General features: G+C 33.6%; 2 protein-coding genes across 9 annotated transcripts; one reads left to right on the top strand and one right to left on the bottom strand.

The window, feature by feature from the left end:
* Positions 1-6,365: 6,365 nt before the first annotated feature.
* Positions 6,366-18,687, top strand: LOC103499433 (uncharacterized). Of its 7 annotated transcripts, XR_007821300.1 has the most exons (5): positions 6,366-6,780; positions 6,971-7,028; positions 7,112-7,177; positions 9,627-11,473; positions 18,469-18,687. XR_007821300.1 is itself a non-coding variant. In XM_051085420.1 (4 exons), exon 4 carries the CDS (start codon positions 9,665-9,667, stop codon positions 10,022-10,024), a length of 360 nt encoding a protein of 119 aa, XP_050941377.1. In that variant the 5' UTR covers positions 6,368-6,780; positions 6,971-7,028; positions 7,112-7,177; positions 9,627-9,664; the 3' UTR covers positions 10,025-10,329. The 7 variants fall into 7 exon arrangements, 5 of the variants coding, with proteins under 5 accessions (XP_050941380.1, XP_050941378.1, XP_050941382.1 ...); XR_539812.3 differs by lacking the exon at positions 18,469-18,687 and having other exon boundaries at positions 6,366-6,770; positions 9,627-10,329; XM_051085420.1 differs by lacking the exon at positions 18,469-18,687 and having other exon boundaries at positions 6,368-6,780; positions 9,627-10,329.
* A 2,310-nt stretch (positions 18,688-20,997) lies between these two features.
* Positions 20,998-24,203, bottom strand: LOC103499432 (peroxisomal membrane protein PMP22). 2 transcript variants are annotated; one of them, XM_008462437.3, is made up of 7 exons: positions 23,835-24,203; positions 23,665-23,763; positions 23,487-23,588; positions 23,295-23,370; positions 22,518-22,588; positions 22,280-22,365; positions 20,998-21,231 (listed from the first exon to the last, which is right to left on the bottom strand). In XM_008462437.3, the coding sequence occupies exons 1-7, from the start codon at positions 23,904-23,906 to the stop codon at positions 21,186-21,188; spliced, it is 552 nt and encodes a 183-aa protein (XP_008460659.1). In that variant the 5' UTR covers positions 23,907-24,203; the 3' UTR covers positions 20,998-21,185. The 2 variants fall into 2 exon arrangements, with proteins under 2 accessions (XP_008460659.1, XP_050941376.1); XM_051085419.1 differs by lacking the exon at positions 23,487-23,588 and having other exon boundaries at positions 23,835-24,183.
* Positions 24,204-26,455: the final 2,252 nt, after the last annotated feature.

Here is a 26,455-nt window from a genome sequence, read left to right as displayed (position 1 = left end):
GCGTGTTGTAGGAGTCACAACCAGTGTTATTGAAAGTTCAAGAGGTAACACACTCTTTCTAACAAGCTTGTTGCCTTGCTTCACTATGCATCAATTCAAATTCTTAGATATTGATGCTTAAGCTTGATCTCCTATCTTAGCTCAGAATAAAATTATTAAAACTTTGTTTTCTTTTGTTTACTTGTTAACTTTCCCATAATAGTCATTTGTGGGAATTGTTGGAAATGACTTATGGGCCTATAAGCAAAAGACAAGACTTTTATCCCACATTGAAGAATTTAGCAATGTCTAGAGGGTATAAATACCAAGGTGATAAAACAAGCCATTTTATAGGTTATTAAATGGTCAAGCATTAGATAGAAGCCCAATAGTCACACTTAAATGCTAATTAAAGAAAATACATGCATGGGATGGAAGCCTAATAGCCATCCAAATACACTTAAATGTCTGTTGAAGAAAACAAAACTTAGGAACTGAAAAAAAATTGCATACTAAATTAAAGGCCAAATTGAAAAACGAAAAAATGTATAAAGTCTTCACAATGCCTTAAATAACTCTTCTAGAACTTTTCCCATGTCATCTTTAATCAATTCTCATGTTGACTCATTGAACTAACATTGTAAATAATTTTTGGCTCAAAATTATTTGTATTTTCATGTGAATTTGCTAGTTTTTGAAGGTGTAGTATAAGAAATCTCTTGAATCTTCTTTGCCTTTTCTTTTTGTAATTGGTCCTTCGGGTACTTGCAAAGGTTTCATCCTTGAATCCACATCACAAGGCATGCTACTTGTAAGACTAAAGTGTGTTGGTCATGATGACATAACCCTATTACCACATGTGTGACACCATTCAAGCGGTCGAATTTGGGTAACCGCACTTGTACAAAAAAGAAATAACTTTTTAATACTTATTCGTTCAATTTCTTTTGTATTAAATAATTTTTTCTATTTTTCCACCTATTGGAAACTCTAGTCGTTTCTAATTTTTGTCCTTTTTAACTATCATCTTCTTCATCATATCATATTATAAAAAATTCAAATGCATCTTCTATTTTAAGCTTTCTTTCTCTTGATTCTATTCATTATTCCGACGAGTGCATGTCTAAATCGAGAAGCTATCACTACAAGAAATTATGGCTTTCCTTACACATCCAATCGTCGCGATATATATCAAAAAGCATCAAGAAAGGATCTCGGGACATATAGAGGATCGTCGAACGACGGGTCGAAAGAAATGCGTTAGGAGAGGCATGAAGCGACACAGGGAAAGGATTGCCCGACGCAGCCATGAAGCGACATCGGGAGAGGATTGCCTGGATGCAACCATGAAGCGACATCAAGCGTTCCTAACATCCGACGTAGAAATAAAGCGCATCGGGAGTAAAGACCTCACAATGCTCTCTCATAGGCGTAAGGAGTGCCTCTATCCAGATACTGGTTCAAAAACGTTGAGAGATCCTCTATCTTGATGCCTATAAGAACCATCGGATGTGAGTAACAACTCACGACGCCTTTGTGCATCGGGATATGATATTTTTTATTTTTTTCAATTATTATCTTCATTTTTCTATGTAACCTGTGGTACTTTTTTTAGTTTCAGTTTGATTTAAATTCAATAAAAATTTCCAACAAAACAAACACAAAATTAATAACTACATTGAAAAACCAAAGTTTAATTTACAAAATTAGAACATGTTTCATAAAACAAAATGAGTCTTAAAATGTTCGTTTGAAACAAATACATAAAAAATAAAAAATACGTCATCTCTCATCGCCAGACGTCATCTTTGAACTAAGTCCACACCTACAATCACATGAAAGCAAAATACATTGTTTAAACTTCAAATAAACCAAAATAAAAAAACAAAGTTCACTAACAATAATCAAACTTAACTCCATGAGCAACCTACCATTCCATAACAACCTACCATGAGCAACCTACAATCACATGAAAGTAAAATACATTGTTTAAACTTCAAATAAACCAAAATAAAAAAAAACAAAGTTCACTAACAATAATCAAACTTAACTCCATGAGCAACCTACCATTCCATAACAATCCATAGAATTCACTCCAACATCAACCTATCCTATAAGAACCCAATATAACAACTTTGATTCTTTGTAAAAAAGTAATAACAATAAATTGTGCACTCCTTACACAAAAACTAACTTCTCGGCGTGACCCACCCAAGGTAACAATGACATTGAGACCTAGCTTTAAAGTGACATTTAAACCCCCCCCCTCCCCCCCCCCCCCCCTCTCCAAACTCACTCATGATCAAACTACCCCATAACAACCTAACCTCTTAACTTTGACTCTTTCTACGTACGAATGTAACAATAGAATCATTAAACCTTGACTCCTTACATATAAACTCACTTTGGCGTGTCACCCAACGTAATAATTACATTGAAACCTTTAAAGTGACATTTATGCCTCCTCTCAAACTCACTCCATAATCAAACTACACCCCATAACAATCAAACATCTCAACTTTCACTCTTTCTACAAATGTAAAAACAATAGAGACACAATATACAATCTCCTTACACATAAACTCACTTCGGTGTGCCACCCAACGTAACAATTACATTGAAACCTTCAAAGTGACGTTTAAGCCCCCCTCCCCTCAAACTTACTCCATGATCAAACTACACCCTATAACAATCCAACCTGTAAGGATGCAAAAAGTAAGTTTGACTAAAGGCTACCATAACTATAGGATAGCCATAAACAACCATCAAACACAAAAACTAGGTTTAACTAAAGGCTACCATGATTACAGAATAACCAGAATCAATAATGAAAATGAAAAAACTAAGTTTAACTAAAGGCTACAATAACTGCAAGATAGCCAGAACAAATTATTTGAAATAAATTTATCTATCCTCAATAAAAAAAACAATTAGAAATTTTAAAAATGTGTACCTTAAGTTCAAGGTATTCTTTGTGCTCGTGTCATTTCTTTAATCATTTTTTTCATTTCTCCCATTTTTCGAACATGCATCTTTGATGTTCTTCTTTGTTCTTTAATAATCATACGTATTTGTTCTTTAATCATATTTATTTTTTCTTCTTTAAGTTCTTTAATATGGGATTGCAAGGTCTTAACAGTATTTCTTAGTTCCATCACCTCTTTATCATCCATTTCTTGAGACACTGAACTCTATACACTGCTACCAGCTTTCCTTGACTTGGATTTGGGGTCCCAATCAAGACCTTTTGAATAGTCAGTCATCTATCCAAAACTATCTTGCATATTTTGTCCCTTGAGAGTGGTTGAGAACCTTCTGAAGTGGGTGCCAATAGTAATTTCATCATTTGATTATGCATACAAATAGTTAAAGTTATGCACTTAATTAAAAAATAAACCCCAATGCTTGATAACCTTACATGCGCATCCTCGACTGCTTGATTCACGAGCTGGCCACTATTATTAACGTGCATTTCTTTGAATAGCTTCACACGTCCCACTGCTTCACCTCGTTGTTCATTAAGCTCAGATTGTCTCTATAGGAATGACTTAAACCATCTATTATGATTGTATGGTTTTCCCTCTATTTTTCTTGTTGGTCCTTGATTGCTCCTACATGCAAATAACAAAAATGATACATGATACATTAGAATATGTAAATGATACAGGATTGCTTCTACTTAAGTACTTATAATGCAGTGATGATACATTAAAAGATGTAAATCGCCTAAAATTGTTGACTTAGATAGTGGTTGCACAAGAAATGTCAATCTTTCAAACGATTCTTCAATCTGGTAGGTGGTTTGGCACGTGCTTGTTTAGGGTTGCCACATTTCTTAAAATGTCTGTACAAGTCTCCTTATGTTTAAGATTTTATGTCCAATGAATCTATTAAGTGCATGATCTGTGAAATCAAGCACGAAATAGCACTATAAAGGAAAAAAAACAAATGGATTAGGTTTTTGTATATATGTAGGTTAGGATGAAAACTAATAAACTTATCTGTAAAGCACCCTTAACAATCTTAAAATATTCCAGTAGAACATCTGCAAACTTAAGGCACTGAACTGGAAATGCATCTCTCACGGCAACATCGATAGTATTGCTAAACCAAACAGGATGTGGAGAGATTGACTTCTCCGCTCCTAGTGTGATGGAGATTAGAATTTTTTCATGTTTGTGAACGTATTTCTCCAACTCCATGTTTTGAGAGTGCTTGCATGTTTTACGAGTGGATTCAAAGCCATCTAAGGAAAAAAAATAGTATTAGTGCGAACTTATGTAAACTTATAAAGTGTCGTCCAAATAACGAGACTAACCTAAAGTGTCACCCGCTGAGGATTCCGTATGAAGGGATATATCCAACTCCTGGAACAAATTATCCAACTTGTGGAAACTGCTAGAGAACAATGTCATAGTACCTATAGACACCAAAATCAAAATTAAACAAGCGAAAATGTTTTAAACTAAATCTAAAAAAAAAAAAACTATGTGGTTCGTCATAATTTGTCATTGCTTGATCCATTTTGAGAAGATATTTTTCATCATCATCATTTATGAATCATTAACGAGATGCCGAACAACTAGTCTTTCCACCATTATAGGATCAACGTCAACTCTACACACCAAAACCAATAAGCACAATGGAGAATTAATTCAACTCCCAAAATCTTTCATTGAAGTATCAACAATGCAAAGGGTTGATTAATTTAGTTTTTCCATGTTAGAAAGCATAAGTTTACAACAAGAACTAATAAACTTATTGTTCATATTAATCTTTAAATTACATAACGAAATTCTTTATTTTTAAGTTCAACCCTAAAACTTAAGATCACCAACATTGATTCCCAAGTTAATTTGTCTTCAACACATTGAAACTTGATTTATAAGAGTGTAAACCAAGAGCCACTTTTTCCATCCTAATTTGATGTTAATTTTTCCATATTTTGAACTTCCACAACAATTTAGATTTTGAGTTTTCAAATCAAGTTACCAATCTCCAAAGTTTCCATCCTCAATGACATTTTTCTTTAAGAATAATCATAAATACTTATTCTAACCTCAACTCCCATGAAATCACCATGAGTAAAATAAATTACGAAGATGCTCGAACTTCAACAAAGGCAACTTATAGAATCAACAATTCATCCAACAAATTCTATAAACAAAGTAATTTTAAGGAGATTTTAAAGAACAAAGTGATTTTAGGGCAAAATTAAAAATCTAGTTAAATATGTCATACTCGAGTTACAAGAAGCATCAAACGCATGTATCATCAACCAACTAATTACAAGAAGCAAATCTTTATTTCTTAAGTTAAACTAAAATAAAGAGAAAAAAACTATAGTTATTACCGAAAGAAGGCAACGGTAGCGGTGCAGGGGACACTCCAAGAAAATGGTGATCTCCTGATGCACAAACATATTAAGAAAAGAGAAAGGATCTCCCGACACATAAAGGACCATCGGGATTGGGGTATGGAAAAATGTGTCGGGAGAGAAGTATGTCATTGGGAGTTCTCTATGATCTCCCGACATGAAGATTATAAGAGTACTCCCGACACATTACTAAAGGCATTAAGAGTTCCCCACTATTGTCTGATGCCTTTGTTAATGCATCGGAAGTTTGCCTCTAATTGTCGACACATGAAATTATGCGTTAGGAGATACAAAATCGCCCGACGCGCCATTTATTGCGTCGAGAGATATGTTATCTCCCGACATCTTTTCTGGCGACGGTCTAAATCAACATCGGGATATCCAAATTTTCTTGTAGTGTGTGTTAAGCATAGTGAGTAATCGTCATCGCGATTAGCACTATGATAGTGTCGTAATTGCTTTCAAGGAAGTGGTTCGTCATAACACAACAATTCTTTTAAACATCAATTTCTAGCAGTTACATAAGGATCCATCGACTTAGGTTTATAGTTGGTTTTCGTTGACAGACCCAATTAAATGTTGAAGTTTGACTGAAAATAAAGGTAGCTCTTTTTAATAATTAAGTTGGTATACTAGTTTTTCTTGTTTACTTTTAAAAGGTCTAAATTTTATATTTTTTCACTTTTGGGTAATTTGTAAATAGTTTTATTTTTTGTGATATTTATAACAATTCTCCGACATTTTTTTTAATTCAACAGTGAATAATCCAACTATTAATTTTTAGGATGGTAATAAACATTTCATTAATTAGTTTATTAAAAACAAAAGAAAACTATCCATTAACCTTATCTTAAATTGATCACTTAAACTAATCTATAATTTGAGTGATTATTTTAATTTTTTGTTATATTTTTGGTTAAAAAACACACTTTATTCATGTTCCCAAAAAACTCTTTATAAAGTTATTTTAATATTTAAAATTTGAAATTTGAAAATTGAAATTGTTAATGTTTATATTTATGAAGTCATAGGCAGGAAAAAAAATAAGAGAGAGAGAGAAGAAAAAGAGCCCTAACCACTGGCCCCTCATTCTTCTTCTCCGACGACTGTTCAACAGCAACAGGTAGCGACGGCCGGTGCCCACACCCAAGCGAACCAAAAGCTCCGTCGTTGAGGGTGGTCTACGCTCATCCACGAATCTGAGACTTGCATTGTGAGCCTTCCCCTAGGCTTTTGCAGCATCATTTCGACGACTAGTTCTGTCTTGCTACCGCTTTTGGCTTGGGGGGGTATGCTTTCGACTGTTACCCACACTCCCATTGATCTTAAATTAGTCTACCCATAACGTCTAAGGATCAGATCTGCAATTTGAATGCTTTTGAATGCCGTCCAGCAAGGTTCGGAGCCCTTTTTGGTAAGAGTCAGTAAGTATCATTGTTCTCTTTTCCATATAGAGTTGGAGTTAAGTGTTTGAATGATATGGTGAACCGTTTGAGCCCTTTGGTTGTTATGTTTGGGTGAATTTTGAAGTATTGGACTAAATGCTTTGAACTGTTTTAGAATAGATTGAAGTGTGGGATTAGTTTTTAACCTGTGAAGGCTTGCTGTTTGTAGTTTTGGACTAGCTCGGACTGATCGACTCAGGTCTATGGTTGGTTTTGGTTGATTTTGGGTAAGATTATTCTTTTGAACACTCAATTTCAATTAAGGTCTTCAAATTGCGTTCTAATTTCTAAACTTTTATGGATTCTTTAGACTTCGAGGAAGTTGATATTTGTCCTAGTGGGTTTATGATGGAGAACTGTAGGATAGTCAATTGAGGTAACTAGCTTCCACGTCCCTTCCAAAATATGAATTTGACTATTGCGGTTTGATGAATGTTTGAAGTATTATTTGAAACCGTTTGAAATTGTTTTGGATGTTTTAAAAGTTTTCCTATTAGAAGGCATGTTTTATGTGATTTGAGGATTGGGCCAAAAGTGTATTGTATACTTTCATTTGACTATGTCAAATGGAAATGTTGACCATTTTGAATGATAGTTGGAAGTGTTTCGACTGATTTTGAATTGAAAGTGTTTCTGTTTTTTTTTTTTTCGTCAGTTCTGAAAACTTTTGAAAGGTATGAATGGTTTGAATTGAGGAATTCTTTTGTTGAAATTGCTATTTCAAACTGCATGTTTTGTTTCATATGCTTCTAAATGACTCAATGGGGACTATTTGGATATGCTAGTTTTATTTTAGGATTGTATGCTTATTTTATTGAAGGAAAAGTAGAATTTCTTGCACTCAAACACTGGAATTCTTTTGTATAATCTTTCTTTACAATGTTCGCACTGATTGTACAACTAACAGTCATGATTAGTTGGTAAGAATCTTTTCTTTGTAAGACATAACATTTTAGGCCAACTTTCGATTGGTCTTTTGCCATTTCATTGATGATTTGATTGGGGTTGATGCCATCAAGCTAAAGACCACTTTTTAATTTGAGTGATACCAACTTTACCATTTTGATCTTTGGTGTTTAGATATAGTCAACGAAACTTTCTATACTTTTTATCCAGTCAAGAAAGAAACTAAATTAGTTCCTTGGTTTTTTGTGTACTTATATTATTCCAGAATAAGTCAGAAGATTTATCTTGTCAGATTTATTCCAACATCTTTGACCGCCAAAATATTGGTGATGGCTGTGAGGTTTTTTGTTATGGATCTTGACGTGGAGACTGGAATTCACAGTATCTTGGTGGTTGATCTTGTAAAGGAGGGGGGGTAATCGTCATCTTTAGAAGAATTAGAGTCACTTCCCAAAATAAGACTAGGAAAATCATGCAAAATATCCATACTGAGGTTGAACATGGACAGGAAATTGATTCTGCAGTCGATTTTCCTGAAAAAAATTCTTTGTTTGGACCCCTGGAAATGTTTCTTTCTCGTTCTTGATGTTGACTTAAGCCTCTTGGAGGAATTCTTACCAGTTCTTGATTTCTTGGAAAGTTCTATGAGGGTTTTGTTGTCTACTTTAATGTTGCATACAAGGTTCCCCAATTTATTGGACTTCTTTTTGGACCCGAAATTGGTTATTTGATATTTTTCCTATTTCCTAAGTAAGAAGTGCAATTGCTTGCTGCGCTCCCATATGGTGTCATTCATTTCTCCTAAGGTGGCTTCAACAGTAGTTAACCTTTGGTTACTCGGGTAGAAGAAGGAAGAAGATGCATCCCCATCATGAGGTGGGGGATCATTATTTTTGTTGGCATTTTTTCCTTCCACCACCTCATGAGACGCTCTAATTACCAATTAATGAAAAGTGTTCTCGGAGAATGCTTGGGACAAAGTTTTTCTTGATCGAGTGAATGAAGAGAAAAATAACAAGCCCAATTGTAGAGGTTGAAGCAACCGGCTACATGCTTGATTAGAACAACCAGCAGCAAAAGACTAAAAAGACCAACTTAAATAATTACTTCCTGAACTAAAACATATCTAGAGAAAGGACAAAACAATTACAAAACACAGGCTTAACTCAATCTGAAAATACCCCAACATCGATTGGAATGAAGAATGAAGATTCATTTGTGTGTTGCGCTCATGAGGCAAGTAATTGACTGTTGTTTTGGTTGATTGCTAATCAACATCGCTGATTGTATGAATGAATTGGGTGTTCAACGGTAAAACATATGTTGGAGTAGTACAACTATTCATCTTTCCCACACTGTTAAAACAAAAATACTTATTGACTGAAAGTTATGCTTGAATGAAAGTATTGACCATATGGTAGCTTTGTATTGGAAAATATTGAAAGATTTAATCTTTTTAAGGATATGAAAGTTTATTTATTAGAAGTATTGAAAGTTCATTTGAGCGTTTTGGATTTACTGAAGGACTATTTGAAAGTATTAGGTCCAAAAACTCCAAACCTTTAGTTAGTTTTGGAGAGCTTATTTGATCGTAGGGTTCTGATTTGGAAACTACGCTGAAAGCTTTCCGTTGTTTGTATTCTTGTGTATGAAAGTTCTGAAAGCAAATGAATTTGAAAACTAATTGCTTATTGAGTATTTTTTTTATTCGTTTTTCTTTTTCCAAAATGCTTTCAGTTGAAGGATTAAGTGTTAGTTATGAAGTGAAATTTGGTGTTTTGGTGCAAGACATCAAATGATGTTTTTTTTTTGGACTTGATAGTTTGACTTCGAACTTGTTTGTAATATGTTACTTGTATTGAAATGTGTAAGTTGTAAAAGCTTCTAATTCTTACGTTTCCCGCTTTTTGTTTTATTAGTTGGATTGAGAAATACCGACTATTAAATCATCATCACCATGTCGCCTCCTGGGGGTTCACCAAGGAAGCGAAAGGAGGTTGAGCCGCTTGTGAAGCCGAAAGTTGCAGAAGCCGATGCAATTTCAGCAAATCGACTTCTAGCAGGCTATCTTGCTCACGAGTTTCTCAGCAACGGCACTTTGTTTGGGGAGAAGTATGAAACGGCTCAAACCGAAGCTGTTGGAATGGCTAACTTGCAGTCAGCTGAGTGTAAGAGGACAAAGCCGGAAGCTGCCGCAGCGGGCATAAAAAAATTAAATCATAGCTACGCTGAGGTGGCAAGCATCTTGAAGATGGATGGAGCCCATTTGCCTGGAATTGTTAACCCGGGCCAGCTCGCTTGGTGGATTAAAATGTAAGTGTCAACGTGGTGTCTTTTGATTGGTACATATTTTACTTTGGAGTTTACGTTGAAATCTCCCATATCTCAAAACCACAAGAAAAGTGGAGTGTTCTCTCTCTCACCAAAGTTGTTTTCGAGAAATTGTCTTCCATTTGTTCTCTTGAATTTCTATATCAGCGTAGAGTGATATCTGTTACTGATCAATGTATAGGATTAAGTTCAGAAATGGATAATCGGTTCTCTTTGCTATAGTTTTGTAATCGTACAGTTTCTTTCCATGTAAATGATTATAAATTACCTTTTTGGTCTTGTTTTCTTTCATTTTTTTGTTGCTTTGATCTTCGAAATACAGGTCTGTAATGGATGTATGCTTAAGCTTTTAACTGTTGTACAGCCATTTGCTTTAGCAATGGAAGCAAAAGCCATGATGTTTATATTACAAAATAGTAGAAAGGGGAAGAAAGGAGTGCATGTTACAGAGTGTGAGCACTAGATGGGGACCTGGCGGGGGGCGGGGGGAAGTCTTCTTGTTGCTGCATTTCGATTACAAAATTGATATTTCATCCATTCCATATTGTACTTTCTTTCATATTTTCAATTGAATAAAGGCATACCTAGTTGGTGTTCTATCATATTTGTATCAGAGTGTTTGATAAGAAATGGCATAAAAGTGGATTGAAGGGAAGTTTGAAACATTCAATCAGGAAATCTGGGAAATATGAGTAGAGTTACATAAGTTTTTGGTGATTGAAGAAAACTTGTTATCCCCAGCGAAGAGCATCGAAAGATTGGACATCCAAGTAAAAAAACAACCGTTGTTGAAATGCGTCGAAGGAATGGTGAAGGAGTGGAAGAATCGTTGAGCAAAGGACCGATAATTGAGAGCATCATCGAAGGTAGAGGTGCAACATTAAAAGGAAACCAAGATCAAAGGGAAGACGAACAAGTTTGAAGGGGATGAAAACTCGAATGATTGTAGTAAATTCAAGAAGGTTAAAATGCTGGTATTCAGTGGCAGTGATCTGATTCATGGTTGTTGAGATCCATAAACTGACTAATTTTGAGAAATTGATTGTCACCATGATTAGTTTTGATGGAGAGGCATTGGATTGGTACCGATCATATGAAGAATGTTGAACCATTCAAAGATTGGGTAGATATGAAACAAAGGTTAATTGGATTTCGGTCAATGAGAGAAGGATCAATTTGCGGACTATTGTTGGCTTTTAAGCAAGAGATGACAGTGGAAGGATAGCGAAATTTGTTTGACTAATTGGTAGCACCATTGCCACACCTGCCGAAGAAGGTTTTGGAGGAAACGTTCATGAATGGGCTTAGCTTGTGGATCAAAGTGGAAGTGGAATGTTGGGAACCAGTTGGGCTTACACAAATGATGAAGTTGGCCCAACACATAGAAAACTGAGAGATGACGAGAAGAGAAGTGGCTTAAAGAAGAGTACAGAAGGTAAGGCCCAAACTACTACACCTTTTATTAAAGCTAATATACCATTGAATATGAATGAAACTAAAGTTGGAGGGAATTTTTCGATGAGAACCATAAACTTGCAAGGTGTGACGGTGGGAAAAAATCGGTGCGAAGGACCAACTAAAAGATACCAATGTAGAATTTCAGGCCCAAAGAGAGAAGGGACTTTGTTTTTGTTGTGAGGAACAATACTACGTAGGTATCATTGTAAAGTTAAAGAGTAAAGAGAATTGAGAATTTTAGTCATTCGAGAGAATGAAGAGGAGGTAAAAATATTTAAGGAAGATGATTACAAAGAAGAGAAAGAGATTAAGACGCTTGAAGTAGAAAGTGGAGTAAAACCAGTCATTGAGTTATCAATAAACTCAGTGGCTGGTCTATCCAATCCAGGCATGATAAAGGTGAAAGGAGAAATCAATGAGGAGGCAGTGATAGTTTTGATAGATTATGGCACAACGCATAATTATATATCAGAAAAAAGCTAGTTGCATTATTGAATTTACTAATGGTGGAAACTTTAAATTATGAAGTAATCCTTGGATTTGGTGCAGCTATAAAAGGGAAGAGAATTTGTGAAAAAGTATAATTGTTGTTGGGTGAATGAAAGGTGATTGATAGTTTTCTATCCTTAGAGTTAAGAGGAGTGGATGTGATATTGGAAATGCAGTGGTTACACTCACTGAGGGTAACCGAGATGGATTTTGGAGAAACCTAACAATGACTTTTCATGTGAAGTCTAAAAAGCATGATAAAATCATGATCTTCATCCGACCAAGATTTCTTAGTTGAATGCACGGCTACGGAGAGAGGAACGACATTGGCTGAATTGTATGGGGTGGAGGAAATACATATAGTAAATGAATCAATTATGGCATTGTTAGCGAAGTTTGAGGATGTCTTTGATTGACCAAAGGAGTTGCCCCTAAAGAAGAGTATTGAACATCACATACATTTGAAGAAAGGCACTGATCAAATTAGTGTAAGACTAAACATATATGCCTATCAAAAAGGGAAGAGATGGAGAAATTAGTTGATGAGATGTTAGCATCAGGAATAATCTGGCCTAGAGTCAGCCCCTATTCAAGTCTTGCATTGTTAGTGAAGAAAAAGGATATGGTAGTTGGAGGTTTTGCGTGGACTATCGAGCATTGAATAATGTGACATTCCAGACAAATTCCCTATCCTAGTTATTGAAGAATTGTTTTGACTAGTTGTTTGGAGTTAATATGTTTTCGAAAATTGATCTGAAGGCAAGCTACCATCAAATAAGAATGAGTTCAGAGGACGTGGAGAAAACGACATATAGAACTCATAAAGGCCATTATGAGTTTTTAGTCATGCCATTTGGGTTGAATAATGCTCTATCTACCTTTCCAGTCATTGACAGATACAATCTTCAAGTTGTTGGAGTTTATGTCCTAAAACTCGTAGTTTGTAGTTTAAATTACATTTTATTCAATAAAGTAGTTATTGAGAACTTATTAATGAAAATAGAAGACTGTGATTTTGAATCCAATAAACTAAGGTCTCGAGGCTATCTAGCGTAGACTTGAACTTTATGTAGAGAGATAAATGTGGATCAAGTTCAAGTTTATAGCTCAAATAGTCTATAGTATACGAATAAGGTTGGGTGCCTTATTTTAGGAACACTATCGATGCGGCTCGCTTTGTAGTTAGTACAAACGATGTGATCCTGAATCGTTCATATAGAGACATGGGAATGGAGGCATCATATGTAAAGAATTTACATAAGACTATAATCATAAAATCTACTTTTAAGTTATAATACTGTTGACTGTATAAAATTAACTATTATGATTATTGATGACCTAAGTAACGTAATCTTAATCCTAAGCTAACTATGAACTTCTGTTCAAACGAAATTATCCTTAGATCTACACAGGTGAGGGCAGCTTATCAGCACTGGCTCAATAAGCCTCCCATTTCATGGGTAAGACCAAGTGGATAGCTAGGGGCATAGGGTGTAAAACGAAATTTGCTCCTACCCGCTTTAGGATTAGTACATAAGTTGTTCTCTTAAGGACTGAATCCAAGTCTTGAACAAGGGACTCCACCCTCTCATTGGTCCGAGAGAGATTCAATTTATAAGTTGGACCTTAAACCAATTGTTCAATAGTGGATTATTGGGACTTAAGGAGCAAGATGTACTCTCGAGGGTAAAACGATATTTTAATTCATGCGAGATTATGAACAACCTATAAAAAATTAATTTACTGATCATGGTTATATCATATGGACAAAAATATATTTATAGTGAGGGGAGTGCAACTATGATGGGACTTTAGTGGAATGACTCGTTAGTTAACGAATGTTTATTAGCGCGATCTAAAAGAGTTTAGCTAGTTAATTTTGAATGGTGGAGCCCATGATCTATAGGTCATTAGGTTCCCCTGCTAGCTCATATGGAACTTAGAACAATATGATAGAATAATTCAAATTGTTTGAATTAGGTAGAGAGAGAGAAATCAACCAATATAGAACATCATGTTTTGTTGAGTTTAACTCAATCGCTTGGCCAACGTTCATCCCCAACTGCTCGAGAGAGTAAGTAGCAAAGACGTAGCTAAACATATGCAAAAAGGAGTTTGGAAACGAACTCCATTCTGACGTTTTGCCTCTAGAAGGAGACAATTGCTGAGCTAGAAAGAAATGAGGAAGGAGTTCCTGATTTTGCTATACATTAAGGGATGTTGAGATATAAGGGAAGGTTGGTGATATTTAAGACATCAACATTACTGCCTACAATCTTGAAAACTTATCATGATTCCATGTTTGGGGGACACTCTGGATTTCTAAGAACTTATAAGAGATTGATGGGAGAGTTGTGGATGAAAGGATAGCATACAATCGCAGCGGAAACAAGATCAAAAATTACTCTATATGCAACTAAACACTTTAGTGATTAACATGCTTAAGACAACCCTAATTACACTAATTAAGGTTAAAAGAAATTCTTTACCTTCGAAGCTTCCGATGCTCCAAATCTTTTCACAATCACGAACCCGAGACCACCACAAAGTTGACCCGTTATACTCCGAACTAAGAACCAGGCTGTGGGACCCGTTAATTGAAGGAATTAGAGAAAGAGATGGAAATATGAGGTAAAGGATAAAACAAATTTGAGATTTGAGAGCGTTTAATTCAAAATTGCAAAAAAAAAAATTCAAATTGAAAAAATGCCCCTTAAATAGACTAATTACATGCAAAATTGCATGTAATTAGTTTATTAAAACTCAACAACTAGCATTCCACTAATAATTAGTGGAATTAATCACCATTCCATTATCTCTTAGTGGGCTTGGTGTCATCACCATATGCTTCCACATAGCCCACTAAGAGTTCGTGGGATTATCTAACAAACTTTGGTCAATGGGCAAAATGGTCATTTGACTATTAAAGTCAAAGTTAAACTTTGACTTTTTCAAGTCAAAAGTCAACTTTTTAACTTTTACCATTTTATCCGTCTTGACTAAATTCGACCTCCCGAGCATGAATCCGTATTCATTTTTTCTGAAATTGAAATCATATTTGAATATAAAGCCGGTCAAAGTTTGACTTCCAAAGTCAAAAGTCAACACTTTGCCTTTTTACAACTTTGACATTTTGTTCATCATTTCCAAGCTTCCAAATATGAATTCATATTTATATTTTTAATATTTAAATCACATTTAAACTATAAAGCTCTATAACCGACGACTATATCATATATATTCGTCGATTTCTCTCTCTAATTAATTCTAATAATGCGAATTATTCCAACAAGTTGTTCTAAGTTAATTCCATATGAGCTACCAGAGGAATCTAATGGACCTATAGATCATAGGCTCCAACGATCTGAGATTAACTGGCTAAACCTTTTTAGACCAAGCTAGTCAACATTTGTTAACTAACGAGTCATTCCACTAAAGTCTCGTAGCTGCACTCCCCTCACCATAGATATATTTTTGTCCATTTGGTATAACCATGATCAGTAAATTAATCCTTCACAAGTGGTTCGTAACCTCGGCTAGGTCAAAATACCGTTTTCCCCCTGAGACTACTTCTTGTTCCTTAAGTCCCACTGATCCACTTATTGAACATTTACTTTAAAATCCAACCTATAAACCGAATCCCTCTCTGGCCAATGAGAGGGTGGGATCCCTTGTTCAAGACTTGGATTCATTCCTTAAGGGAACAACCTACCTACTAACCCTAAAGCGAGTAGGTGTGAATTCTATCTTGCACCCTATGTTCCTAACCATCTAACCGGTCTTACCCCTGAAATTGGAGGCTTATTGGGCCAGCACCATTGAACTGCCCTCACCTATGCAGATCTTAAGGATAATACCGATTGAACAGAAGTTCATAGTTAGCTCAAGATTAAGATTAAGTTACCTAGGTCATCATAATCGAAATAGTCAGTTTATATAGTCAATGGTGTTATAACTGAAAAGTGACTATTTCATGGTTGCAGTCTTATACAAACTCTTAACATAGGATGCCCTTTACATGAATGATTCAGGATCACATCGTTTGTACTAACTACAGAGCGGGTCACATCCATAGTGTTCTCAAATAAGGCGCCCAACCTTATTCATACACTATAGACCGTTTGGGCTATAAACTCGAACTTGACCCACATTTATGTCTCTACATAAAATTTAAGTCTACACTAGATAGTCTCGGGACATTAGTTATTTGATTCAAGATTATAGTATTTTATTTTCACTAATAAGTTCTCAATAACTACTTTATTGAATATAATATAATTTCAACTACAAACTACGAGTTTTATGACATAAATCCCAACAGTGGAAGGGCATGAAACATGATGTGAAGAAATATTGTGAAGAATGCATTCTTCTTGGCATTATCTTCAATGGGACTATTGATGCCATTAAAGATACTAGAAACAGTTTAAAGTGATATCTGCATGAACTTCATTGATGGATGACCAAAGGTTGTAGGGTTTAATGTGACAGATTGAGTAAGTACGCGTACTTCTTAGCATTGAAACATCTCTATACTACCTAATCAGTAGCTGAAGTATTTGTCAAATAAATAATGAGATTGCATGGGTACCCTAGATCTATAGAATCATATCGTGATAAAGTGTTTCTTAACAACTTTTGGCATGAAATGTTTCGTCTGTTAAGGATCAAACTGAGTATGAGCTTAGCTTATTATCCACAATCTGATGGCCAAACAGAAGTGGTGAACCGAGGTGTTGAATCATATTTTACAATGCTTTTGTGGAGAGAAGTCTAAGGAATGGTTGCTCTGACTTCATTGGGTTGAATACTAGTATAATACTACATACCAAAGATCCTTCTGCATAACTCCACTTCAAGTAGTTTATGGGTGATTAATACCACCACTATTGGTATATTATGGTAATACTGAAACCCCTAGGACCAACAACTTAAAAGAAGGGGATGTGGCTTTGGGAGTTTTGAGGGAGCATCTTAGAATTACTCAAGAGAAAATGAAGAAGTATGCAGATATGAATAGAATTCCAAGTTGGTGAGCTTGTATTTTTTAAGATTCAACCTTACTGTCAAGTGTCATTAAGAAAAAGAAGAAATGAAAAACTATCACCAAAGTTTTTTAGGCCTTATAAAGTGATAGAACGAATCGGACCAGTGGCATATAAACTAGAATTACCAGCTTTCGCCTCCATACATTTGGTGTTCCATGTATCCGAGCTCAAAAAGGTAATAAGTGACCATACCGAAGTGCATTAGTTGATTCCTTATATGACTGAAAATCATGAGTGGATGGTTCTGCAGAGGAAGTGTTTGGCTATTAAAAAAACCTCCAACAGGAGGATGGGAGGTGTTGATTAGCTAAAAGGGATTACCACCGCATGAAGCTATGTGGGAAAATTGTGATGATCTTCAGCAACAATTTCCTGATTTTCACCTTGAGGACAAGGAGATCTTGAAGGAGGACAGTAATGTTAGACCACCAATCTAAGAAGCACAGATACTTCATATTAGAGTTGGTATCGGTGTTGGACATGGATTTATCTAGACACGTTGGGGACACGTGTTCAACACACCAAATGTCGTGTCCCTTTTTTCCTAATTGTTCGGACAGGTTCGAACACGCACAATTCTAATTTTAAGGAGAAGCCCAAGCCGATAGCCTACTTAGTTAATGTGTAAATGCATAATAATATTTTATATTTTATAAATAAATGTCTTTGGTGAAGTCCAACCCAAGCCCACTTAACTTAATAAAGAATAAAATACCCTCAAATTTTCTTTCGTGCACTCCACGCCTCTTCCTTTTCATCTCTTGCTTTCATCTTCTGGCAAAGAGTCAAACTCACACCCAAGTCTCATCGCCAGCCAATACAACCGCTCCTTCCTCGCCGTCCACCACTACTACTTGCGGCAACCAAACCAACTATAAGTTTTTTTTGTTATTTTTTATTAGTTTTAGCTTTTTTCTTCTAAAGTTTTAATCTTTTATAACTATCAACTACCAAACTAACTAAAGTTTTAATCTTTTTCAAAAAAAAAAAAAATTTAAGTTATTGCCCATGTCGGCAGCTGTGAATATATACACCGTTATCAAACTTCAAAGTTCATTTTTTTCTTCTTCTTTAAGTGTTAGGAGTAATTAGTTCCATGGAAACTAGCGGTAACACCGTTGAAGATGATTCCAAACCCCTATGGCAATATGTGACTAAGATTAAGAAGTTAAGTGACGAGGGTGGAAATTTTTCATGGCAATGCAATTTTTGTCACTTTATAAAGAATAGCTCGTATACAAGAGTGAGAGCTCACTTGCCGAAGATAGTTGGTCAAAGAATTAGGCCTCTTAAATTTTTATCATGAACCATTCCATGAGGTTCGCAATGTTTAATGAATTTGTGCATCTTAAGTTGCTTTCAATAGCTGAAACTCATTTTGCATTTGTTATTATTTATGCTCAAGAGGTTTAAGTTTATTAAAGGCGGCTTACAGGCTATGGTCATCAGTGATAAATGGGAAAATTATAGAGAAGATGATGTGATCAAGGCAAGGCATGTGAAGGAGTTGGTGCTCGATGACATTTGGTGGGACAAAATTAATTATATTTTGTCATTCACTTCACCCATATACGACTTGCTAAGAGCTTGTGATATAGACATACCTTGTTTACATTTGGTGTATGACATGTGGGATACTATGATTAAAAAGGTAAACATGAAGGATTGCAACCAACTGAATTCTCTTCTTTCTATGACATGGTGTATAACATTTTTATTGATCATTGGAACAAGAATAGTATTCCACTTCACTGTTTAGCATTTTCTTTGAATCCAACGTATTTAATTAATTACATCACCTTCTAAGGTGATTCTTAATTAAATTTTTTGAGTTTTAACATTTTCTTAAAACTTTTATATAGATACTATAGTGAAGAATGGCTTACAAAAGATCCTAATCGAGTTGCTCCACATCAAGATGTGAAACTAACTATAGAGAGAATGAAGTGTATGAAGAGGTATTTTATTAGCCCTGAGGATTGTGAAAAAGTGAATGTAGAATTTGCTCAATTTTCTACAAAAACTGGAGATTTTCATGATTATGATTCTATATGCAAGAGATACACTATAGATCCTATAAGTTGGTGGACAACTCATGGAACTTATGCACCAATGCTTCAGAAGATTGTGTTTAAAGTTTTAGGACAACCACCATCCTCTTCATGTTGTGAAAGAAATTGGAGCACATATTCTTTTATTAATTCCATCAAGAGGAACAAAATGATGTCTCAACGTGCAGAGGATTTGGTATCTATCCACAGTAACCTTCGTCTTTTGTCTATAAAAACTCTAGAATATTCAAAAGGAGAAACCAAGGCATGGAATATCGCAGAGATGTTTTCGATTCGCTTAAAGATGTGGGCATGCTTGAAGTAGCTAATTTATCTTTAGATAATCCAGAGTTGGAAGCTGAAATTACTAAGGAGGATGGTGTTGGTAAGGATGAAGATGTAATTGAGGTTTGAGAGGATAGTTTTTTGTTAGTCTTTAATATTTTATTCTTTTGTATAGAAAATCACTTTCCATGTTGAATATACCTAATATGCTTTGTACTCCTACAAACTACAATGGTTAAATATCAACTTGACAATTGACAATGACAAAATGACATTTTATGCTTTTTTTAGTGAAGAACTTTTTTTTTTTTTTTCTTTGAGGAAATGAAAAAGATTTAGTATTTTGTGACAAATTTACATATATTATATAAAAAAATAATTTTAAAAAATAATGTATCCCCAACGTGTCTGTGTCCTATTATATTTAGAAATTGGCATATGACCGTGTCTTATCATATTCGTGCCTGTGCTTCTTAACCTCCAATTATATTATAATATTGTATAAAGGGGAAGAAAGGGATTACACATGTAATGGGGAGTGTGAGCACTAGGGATGGGGACCATAGTTAAATAGCAGAGAGTTGGGAATGGGCGGGGCGGGGGCAGAAAGAGGGTAGTTTGTTTTTCTTCTTATTGCCGCATTTCGATTACATAATTGATATTTCATCAATTCCATATTTACTTTCTTTCATATTTCCAATTGAATAAAAACATGCCCAGTTGGTGTTCTATCGGATTGAAGTATGTATGATGTTGAAGTTTTATACAGTTTATGAATTTGTAAGTTATATGTGGGTGGTGAATAATTCTTCTTCTCGTGTTCAATGTGAATGGTTTGTTCGATTGAGATCCTCCAATCGAACAACTGCTAAATGTAAATATATGTTCCTTAGTCAGTGGAAGACTTGATATGAAGTGATAATTTCCAAGAACATATTCTACTCTAAGAAACAAAAGATTTCACTTTTAACGTTTTCTATGTCATTGGTTTGGACGTTTTGCTGTATTATGGTATGATAAAGAAAACGTTCTATAGATTGATCCAATAAATCTTCTTTTTCATTCCTTGTATGAGTTTACACTCAGATTATTTATAAACGATAGATGAAGCAACATTTTGATGCAAAAAAACTATTGTTGTTATTTATATATATTCATATACATGTATATATATATATATGAATTTATTAATGTATTTAGTTTTTGTTTTGTTAAACTTGAAATTTAGTAAAACTCACTGTAGAGTAATTTGACACAAGTTTGAAAGTTAAGTTGGAGATTTAATTTTATCTTTGGCAAAAATCGCCCACGAATTAGAGACACTAAACTCATTATAAACAAAATGCTCTCTATTTATATAAACTAAATTAAATAAAATCAAAATATTATCGAAACGTTTTGAAAATAATTCTAAAATGATCAAAATCACTTTAGTCTCTTTTCTAAGCATAGGAGAGAATTAAATACTAAATTAAATTAATTTTTTGAATAATTAAAAACGTGTTTCAAAACAAAAACAGCTTTCAGACCTAACTATACAATATCATCACAAAACATCCCATGTGGAAGTGCCCCAACAAGAAGGGAAGTGGGAGGGTAGGTAGGATTAAAAAGGAAGAGAGATTAAATAAATGAAAATTAGACACACTTGATTTATGGATTAATTTAGTTTATTCTGCACCTACTCTCGTACTATTATTCATTTGTGTGACAGTCAAAACAGAAGATGAGCAGTTACAGCTTGAATTAAACCAAAAGCTAATGGATTCTATTCTACAGTTACCAAAGTAAAGAAAAGGCTTCAACTTAAACCAATTTATGCTGCCTTCACTGATCTTGCTTTCAGATTCAGAAAGATTCCCCTGAAACCACAAGAAACACAATACTTAGCCTCAAATTTGGTAACAGTGGCTATATCTACAGCATAATATCAAAATATTTGTGTATATTGTTTCTTAAATACCACTAAAGATCCAATCTCAAATTGGTAATGCAATCTTTTTAAGAAAACAGGAGTACTTTATTTTGAAAAAATGACAAATTGATAAGAACCAAATATATTGAATAATAAAATATAACAGAAATACAAGATAAACTCAAGTGTTCGAGATACTTGAAGATTGGTTCCAATCTTGAGATGAATCTCAAGCTCTATTTCACTCACAAAAATATTGCTTACCCACTTCTTGCCTACCCACTGAACCAAACTAAGGCTCCTAGTTAGGAATATATTAGGATAATTAGTATGATTAGTAGCAAGGAGAATTCTAGTAAATAGACATGAATTTTGTTAGGTTTTTAGTTATAAATAGTAGGAGAGTATGACTAGAGGTGTGAAGAATTTAGAAGAGTGTTTGGCTCTTGGGAGAGGATTATGAGCCCTTCAGACCGTAGAAGAGTTTGTTCATCAATCTTCACTTGTTCTAGTTATTATCATGATTTTGTATTAGTGGATTGTCCTTGAAGTAAATATACAGTCATACGGGTGTTTGCCTTGCGAATTTCTTGGATTTGGTATTCTTGTTGGGATTTTATATTTGCAGGAAGTAGAATCGTAAGACAAACATCCCTAGCAAACTACTTAACTATTTATCAATAATCTCTTAATATCCGTCTAATACCATTCCGATCACAAACTTAGTACAGAAGATCATAGAATTGACAAGACTGTCAAATAGTTGAAAGATACAAAACAATGTCAGCACACCAGTTTTCTTCTCTGATTCTGGTGGAAGGACATAATACAAGTAACTATCAAAGGAGTCGATGTTCTTGAATTTTAGGGGATAAAAATATATTGTTATGTGCAATATATAGAAGTGACATAATATATTTTTATCCCCTAAAATTCAAGAACATTGACTCCTTTTTCTCCTGTAAGTTAAAAGAAGAAGAGATGAATGGTCTCACCAGCATGAAGCAACAAAGCTGTGAAATATCACTCGAAATTGGAGAGGCATGTATTGGTAATTCACCCAACCAACTATAGGCCAGAACTGCAAATCATAAGCATAACCATCTTATTCTTATTATCTAATTTACTAGGGGCTTTCTTCGATTGTAACAGCAATACAAAACTAAATAAAACAGAAAAATGCCAAGTTTACAAAGTTGTTTATAGGAAATTAGACTTATAAAGAGTATATACCCGCCAAGCAGTCAACTGAATAGTTGGGTAGTCCTTCCGAACTTTGGCCTTGACTAAACTCCATCGTCTTCCTGAAATTATAAATTTTTGTGTCAATGTGTTCACTTCATTCGACAAAATTGTTAACGTTTTAGTCAACATGACATTCATGAACACTACTAATTTTGCTCAAATAGAACTACTTTTAGAATTCGTTTAATAATAGTTTTCTGTTTTTGAAGTTTATACTTATTTACTTGCTATTCTTTAGTATGGTTATGTTGTTCATATTTCTTAAAGATATATTAGACTTCTAGTCTCTTTTGTTTTCTATTTTTCGAAACTATGTCTCTTTTGGTTACAATGTCATCTTTAGTTTTTGGGTTCTAAAAATTTAGTTTGTTTCCTCTCAATTTCATATAAGGATTTCCATCTTTCTTAAGTTGAATTCTTGGTCAATTTTTAAAACAAAAACAAGTTTCTAAAACCTTACTTTTTTTTAGTTTTCAAAATTTGGCTTTGTTTTTTAAAACATTATTTAAAAAAAAAAAAAGTAATAACAAATCAAGAAATTTAAAAATGTACAAAAAACCAAAAATCAATGGTTATCAAAAGGGGCCTAAAAGCTTTTGTTTTTCAAATTTTGACCAGGAACTCATACGATTCCTTGACAAAGATGAAAACCATGGTAAAAAAAACAAGGAAAACCAGTACATTTTTCAGAAATAGTAAGAGAATCGACATTCAAAGTTGAAGTTAGACAACAAAAAAACAGGAAGTAATTGCAAATTTGATTACCTTCAACTACCAATCCATAATACATCATGAAAAACAAATTATTCCAAGGAGAGCTAGTCAATTGTTCCAATAACACCTAATAAAACAGACAACACATCCATCCATCAATACAAAAAAACACCTAACAAGACTGCAAAGAAAGATTAAAGAGTTAGTACAAAAAAACTCCAAATTAAAAAAAGAGATATTAACCTTCTTTGCAACAGTTGTATTTCCTTTTTTTCCCTTGAAAATTCTATCCATCAATTTGTGCAAAAAATGCCCAAACGGTCCAGCATAAGCAAAGCCATAGAGCTACAAACCAAAACCCATCTAAAACGCTATCCTCTGTTTCGATCACAACAAAATTAAAACAACAAATAAAAAGTACCATCAAAAGAAGCAATCGTCTGAACTGAAGTTTCTTGATCCCAGAAATCTTCTGAGCCACAGAGTCACTAATCCCAGCTAAAACCCCAGCAGTAATTGCCTGAAAACAAAGTTAAACAGACCCTTAAAACAAGTTTAATCAGACTGATCGAGAGCAATGATGAAACTGACCTTAGTTCTAAGAGGATTCTTCTGAAGTTGCAGGAGATATCCTTGCCAAGCTTCAGTGACTATAGAAGACATTATTATTGTTTTTTTTTTAATGGAGATTTGTGAAGAGGGAAGAAACTTGAGATGTGGTCTTCACAGATCGAAACAATAAAGGGGAAGAGAGTTGAAATTGGAGATGAGGGTTAGAGGAATAAGCATAAGAATTAACGGAATAAAAATAGAAAAAGGGGATGTTTGACTTTGATCGTTGAAAGGGCTTTTGGGGCTGATGATCGGACGCCGGCAGACAAGACGGAACGCCCTTCCCTAAATGCAAATCATATGATTCCTCAAAAATACATTTGATGGTGAAATTTCCAAATTTTTGCAGTTTCATTTGTTTTTTTTATTTTATTTTATTTTATTATATTTAGTACTATTTTTAAATATAACAAAAATAAATTAAAATATGGAATTTTTTAAAAAACATACCGCCATGGAAAATAGTCTATGTTATTAACCGGCACACACCTACGCAAGCATGGTAAACGATCTTTTATCAATTAAAGAGAGTCTGATTTAGCAAATTTTTAAAGATTTCGAGGAACTCCACTACAAAAATCAATCATAAAAAAGTGCCCATTTTATTTCATAAGTTTGATGAGTTTGTAAATTGATTCATATAAATTTCAGAGAGTAATTTAGAATGTTATTCCAAATCTCAATCAAATTTGTGATAGGATCTAAGGTTTATCTTGAATTAAATTTTAACTTCCAAATTTCATCTCAAATCTAAAATATTTATAAAGAAAAAAACATGTAATATTCAAATGTGAGGAGTAAGATTAATTGTTATATTTATATTTAATCCCGTAATAAAGTTAAGTAAAATTGAAAATCAATGATAGAGTAGGGAAATAAAAAATAAAATTATTGAAATATAGCTCTAACTGTATAACATACATAAAACCAAGTCCAATTTTAATAGGTTTGTTTTAAACTATTTTGCTTTCTTTTTCTCTCAACTAAATACTTTTTACACCTTTTTATCTTAGTTTTTCAAATTTGACTTTATCCTGCTTTCAAAAACCAAGTCCAATTTTAAAAAGTAAATAATTTTATTATTTACAATAAATATATATAATTTTAAAAAATTTATTTTGCTTTTAGAATTTTGTTATAAATAAAACTTTGTTATGTAAGATAAAATACATAAATTATGGTTGAAATTAGGAGAAAACTTACTTAATTTTTAAAAGCCAAGAAAAAAAAGTACAAAATAGTTAAATTGAATAGGCTCATGAAAACAGAACTCTCTAATTTTTCTTATGCGATATAAAACTTTAATATTATTTTGGTGTGATTAAAGATATGTTTTAAGTTTAACTCTATTAAAGTTTTCAATTTTGAAAATAAAATATGGAAAAAATTGGGGTGTGTAACGGTTTAAAATAGCTTTTGGAAAATTTACATTAAACAAATAAGGTGTAAATGAGTTTTGTTTTACCGAAATTTAGAAAATTTCATAAAGTAACCTAAAAGTAAAAATCTTTCTATTACTAGTCCATTTGTAAAAAATTTATTTCTAACTATTTTAGCTATATAAATTTATACTATTATCCTTCTTTTATTAAATTAATGGTTTTTACAACCAATTTAAGATTACACGTGTATTAAACAATCGTTTACGTTTTAGTGCGTGATTGCATAGTTATAATTACGCAATCACTTAAAAGAAAGTGTGCGATCATTTATAAATAATTCACCGATCACGTAGAACCGACAAACTAAAAGTATGTGAAATGTCATTTTTACCCATGTGACATAAATAAGGCTAAATCCCGATCGATTATTTTTCATTCGCTTAGTTTTCTTCTCAATCGCATTCTCTCTTCGCTCTCAATGCTTACTTCTTCACTTTTCATATTCCATTCATTAGCAAGAAATTGCTTTGAACGTCTAAGGATCATTAGACGTTTTTTAAAAAATAATTGATTGGAGAGAGAAAGGAAACATAAAGTTTATTTGAATAGAGAAGGATAATAGTATAAATTCGCATGACAAAAAGATAAGTCGTAATAAAATTTTTACAAATGGATCGGTGGTAGTGATAGAAAAGTTTTTTCATTTTAGATTACTATATATGAAAATTTCCAAGAATGTTGGATTGGTTGGAAGTATATATGTTGATGATGTATGTGGTAGGAATTAGGAAGAAGGTGAAAAGTTTCTGGTTGAGTTATGAGAAAGTGCCAATGAAAGGTTTTAGAAACTTAAGTGAAAAGGACTTGAGATGGTTTTTCTAAGAAAGAGATTACTTTTGGAATTCAAAAAGGATGAAGGAAGCGAAGAAGTTTCGTATTGAATTGGTTAGACCATGTGTGGACCTTTCAAATATAGTTGTATACTATTTGCCCTTTTCTAAATAAAAAAAGAAAAGAAAGAAAAAAATAGGTACTTATTTAAATAATTTTTAACCGTTTTTAGTTGAGCTTATGTTACATAAGATGGAGTGGATTATTATGATTTACTTAATAGTTAAAGATTTTTCTACAATAGTAATAAATTTTTATCATCGTGTCGATATTTCTTCGATTCATAAACATGGTCTTAGTTTCCATTTACCTCATTTCTACAAAACT

The sequence above is a fragment of the Cucumis melo genome, chromosome 5 (assembly GCF_025177605.1).
Source record: "Cucumis melo cultivar AY chromosome 5, USDA_Cmelo_AY_1.0, whole genome shotgun sequence".
NCBI classification, from domain to species: Eukaryota; Viridiplantae; Streptophyta; class Magnoliopsida; order Cucurbitales; family Cucurbitaceae; genus Cucumis; species Cucumis melo.
Note: the sequence above shows the minus strand (reverse complement) of the source record. Positions and strands in the feature narration are given on the sequence as shown.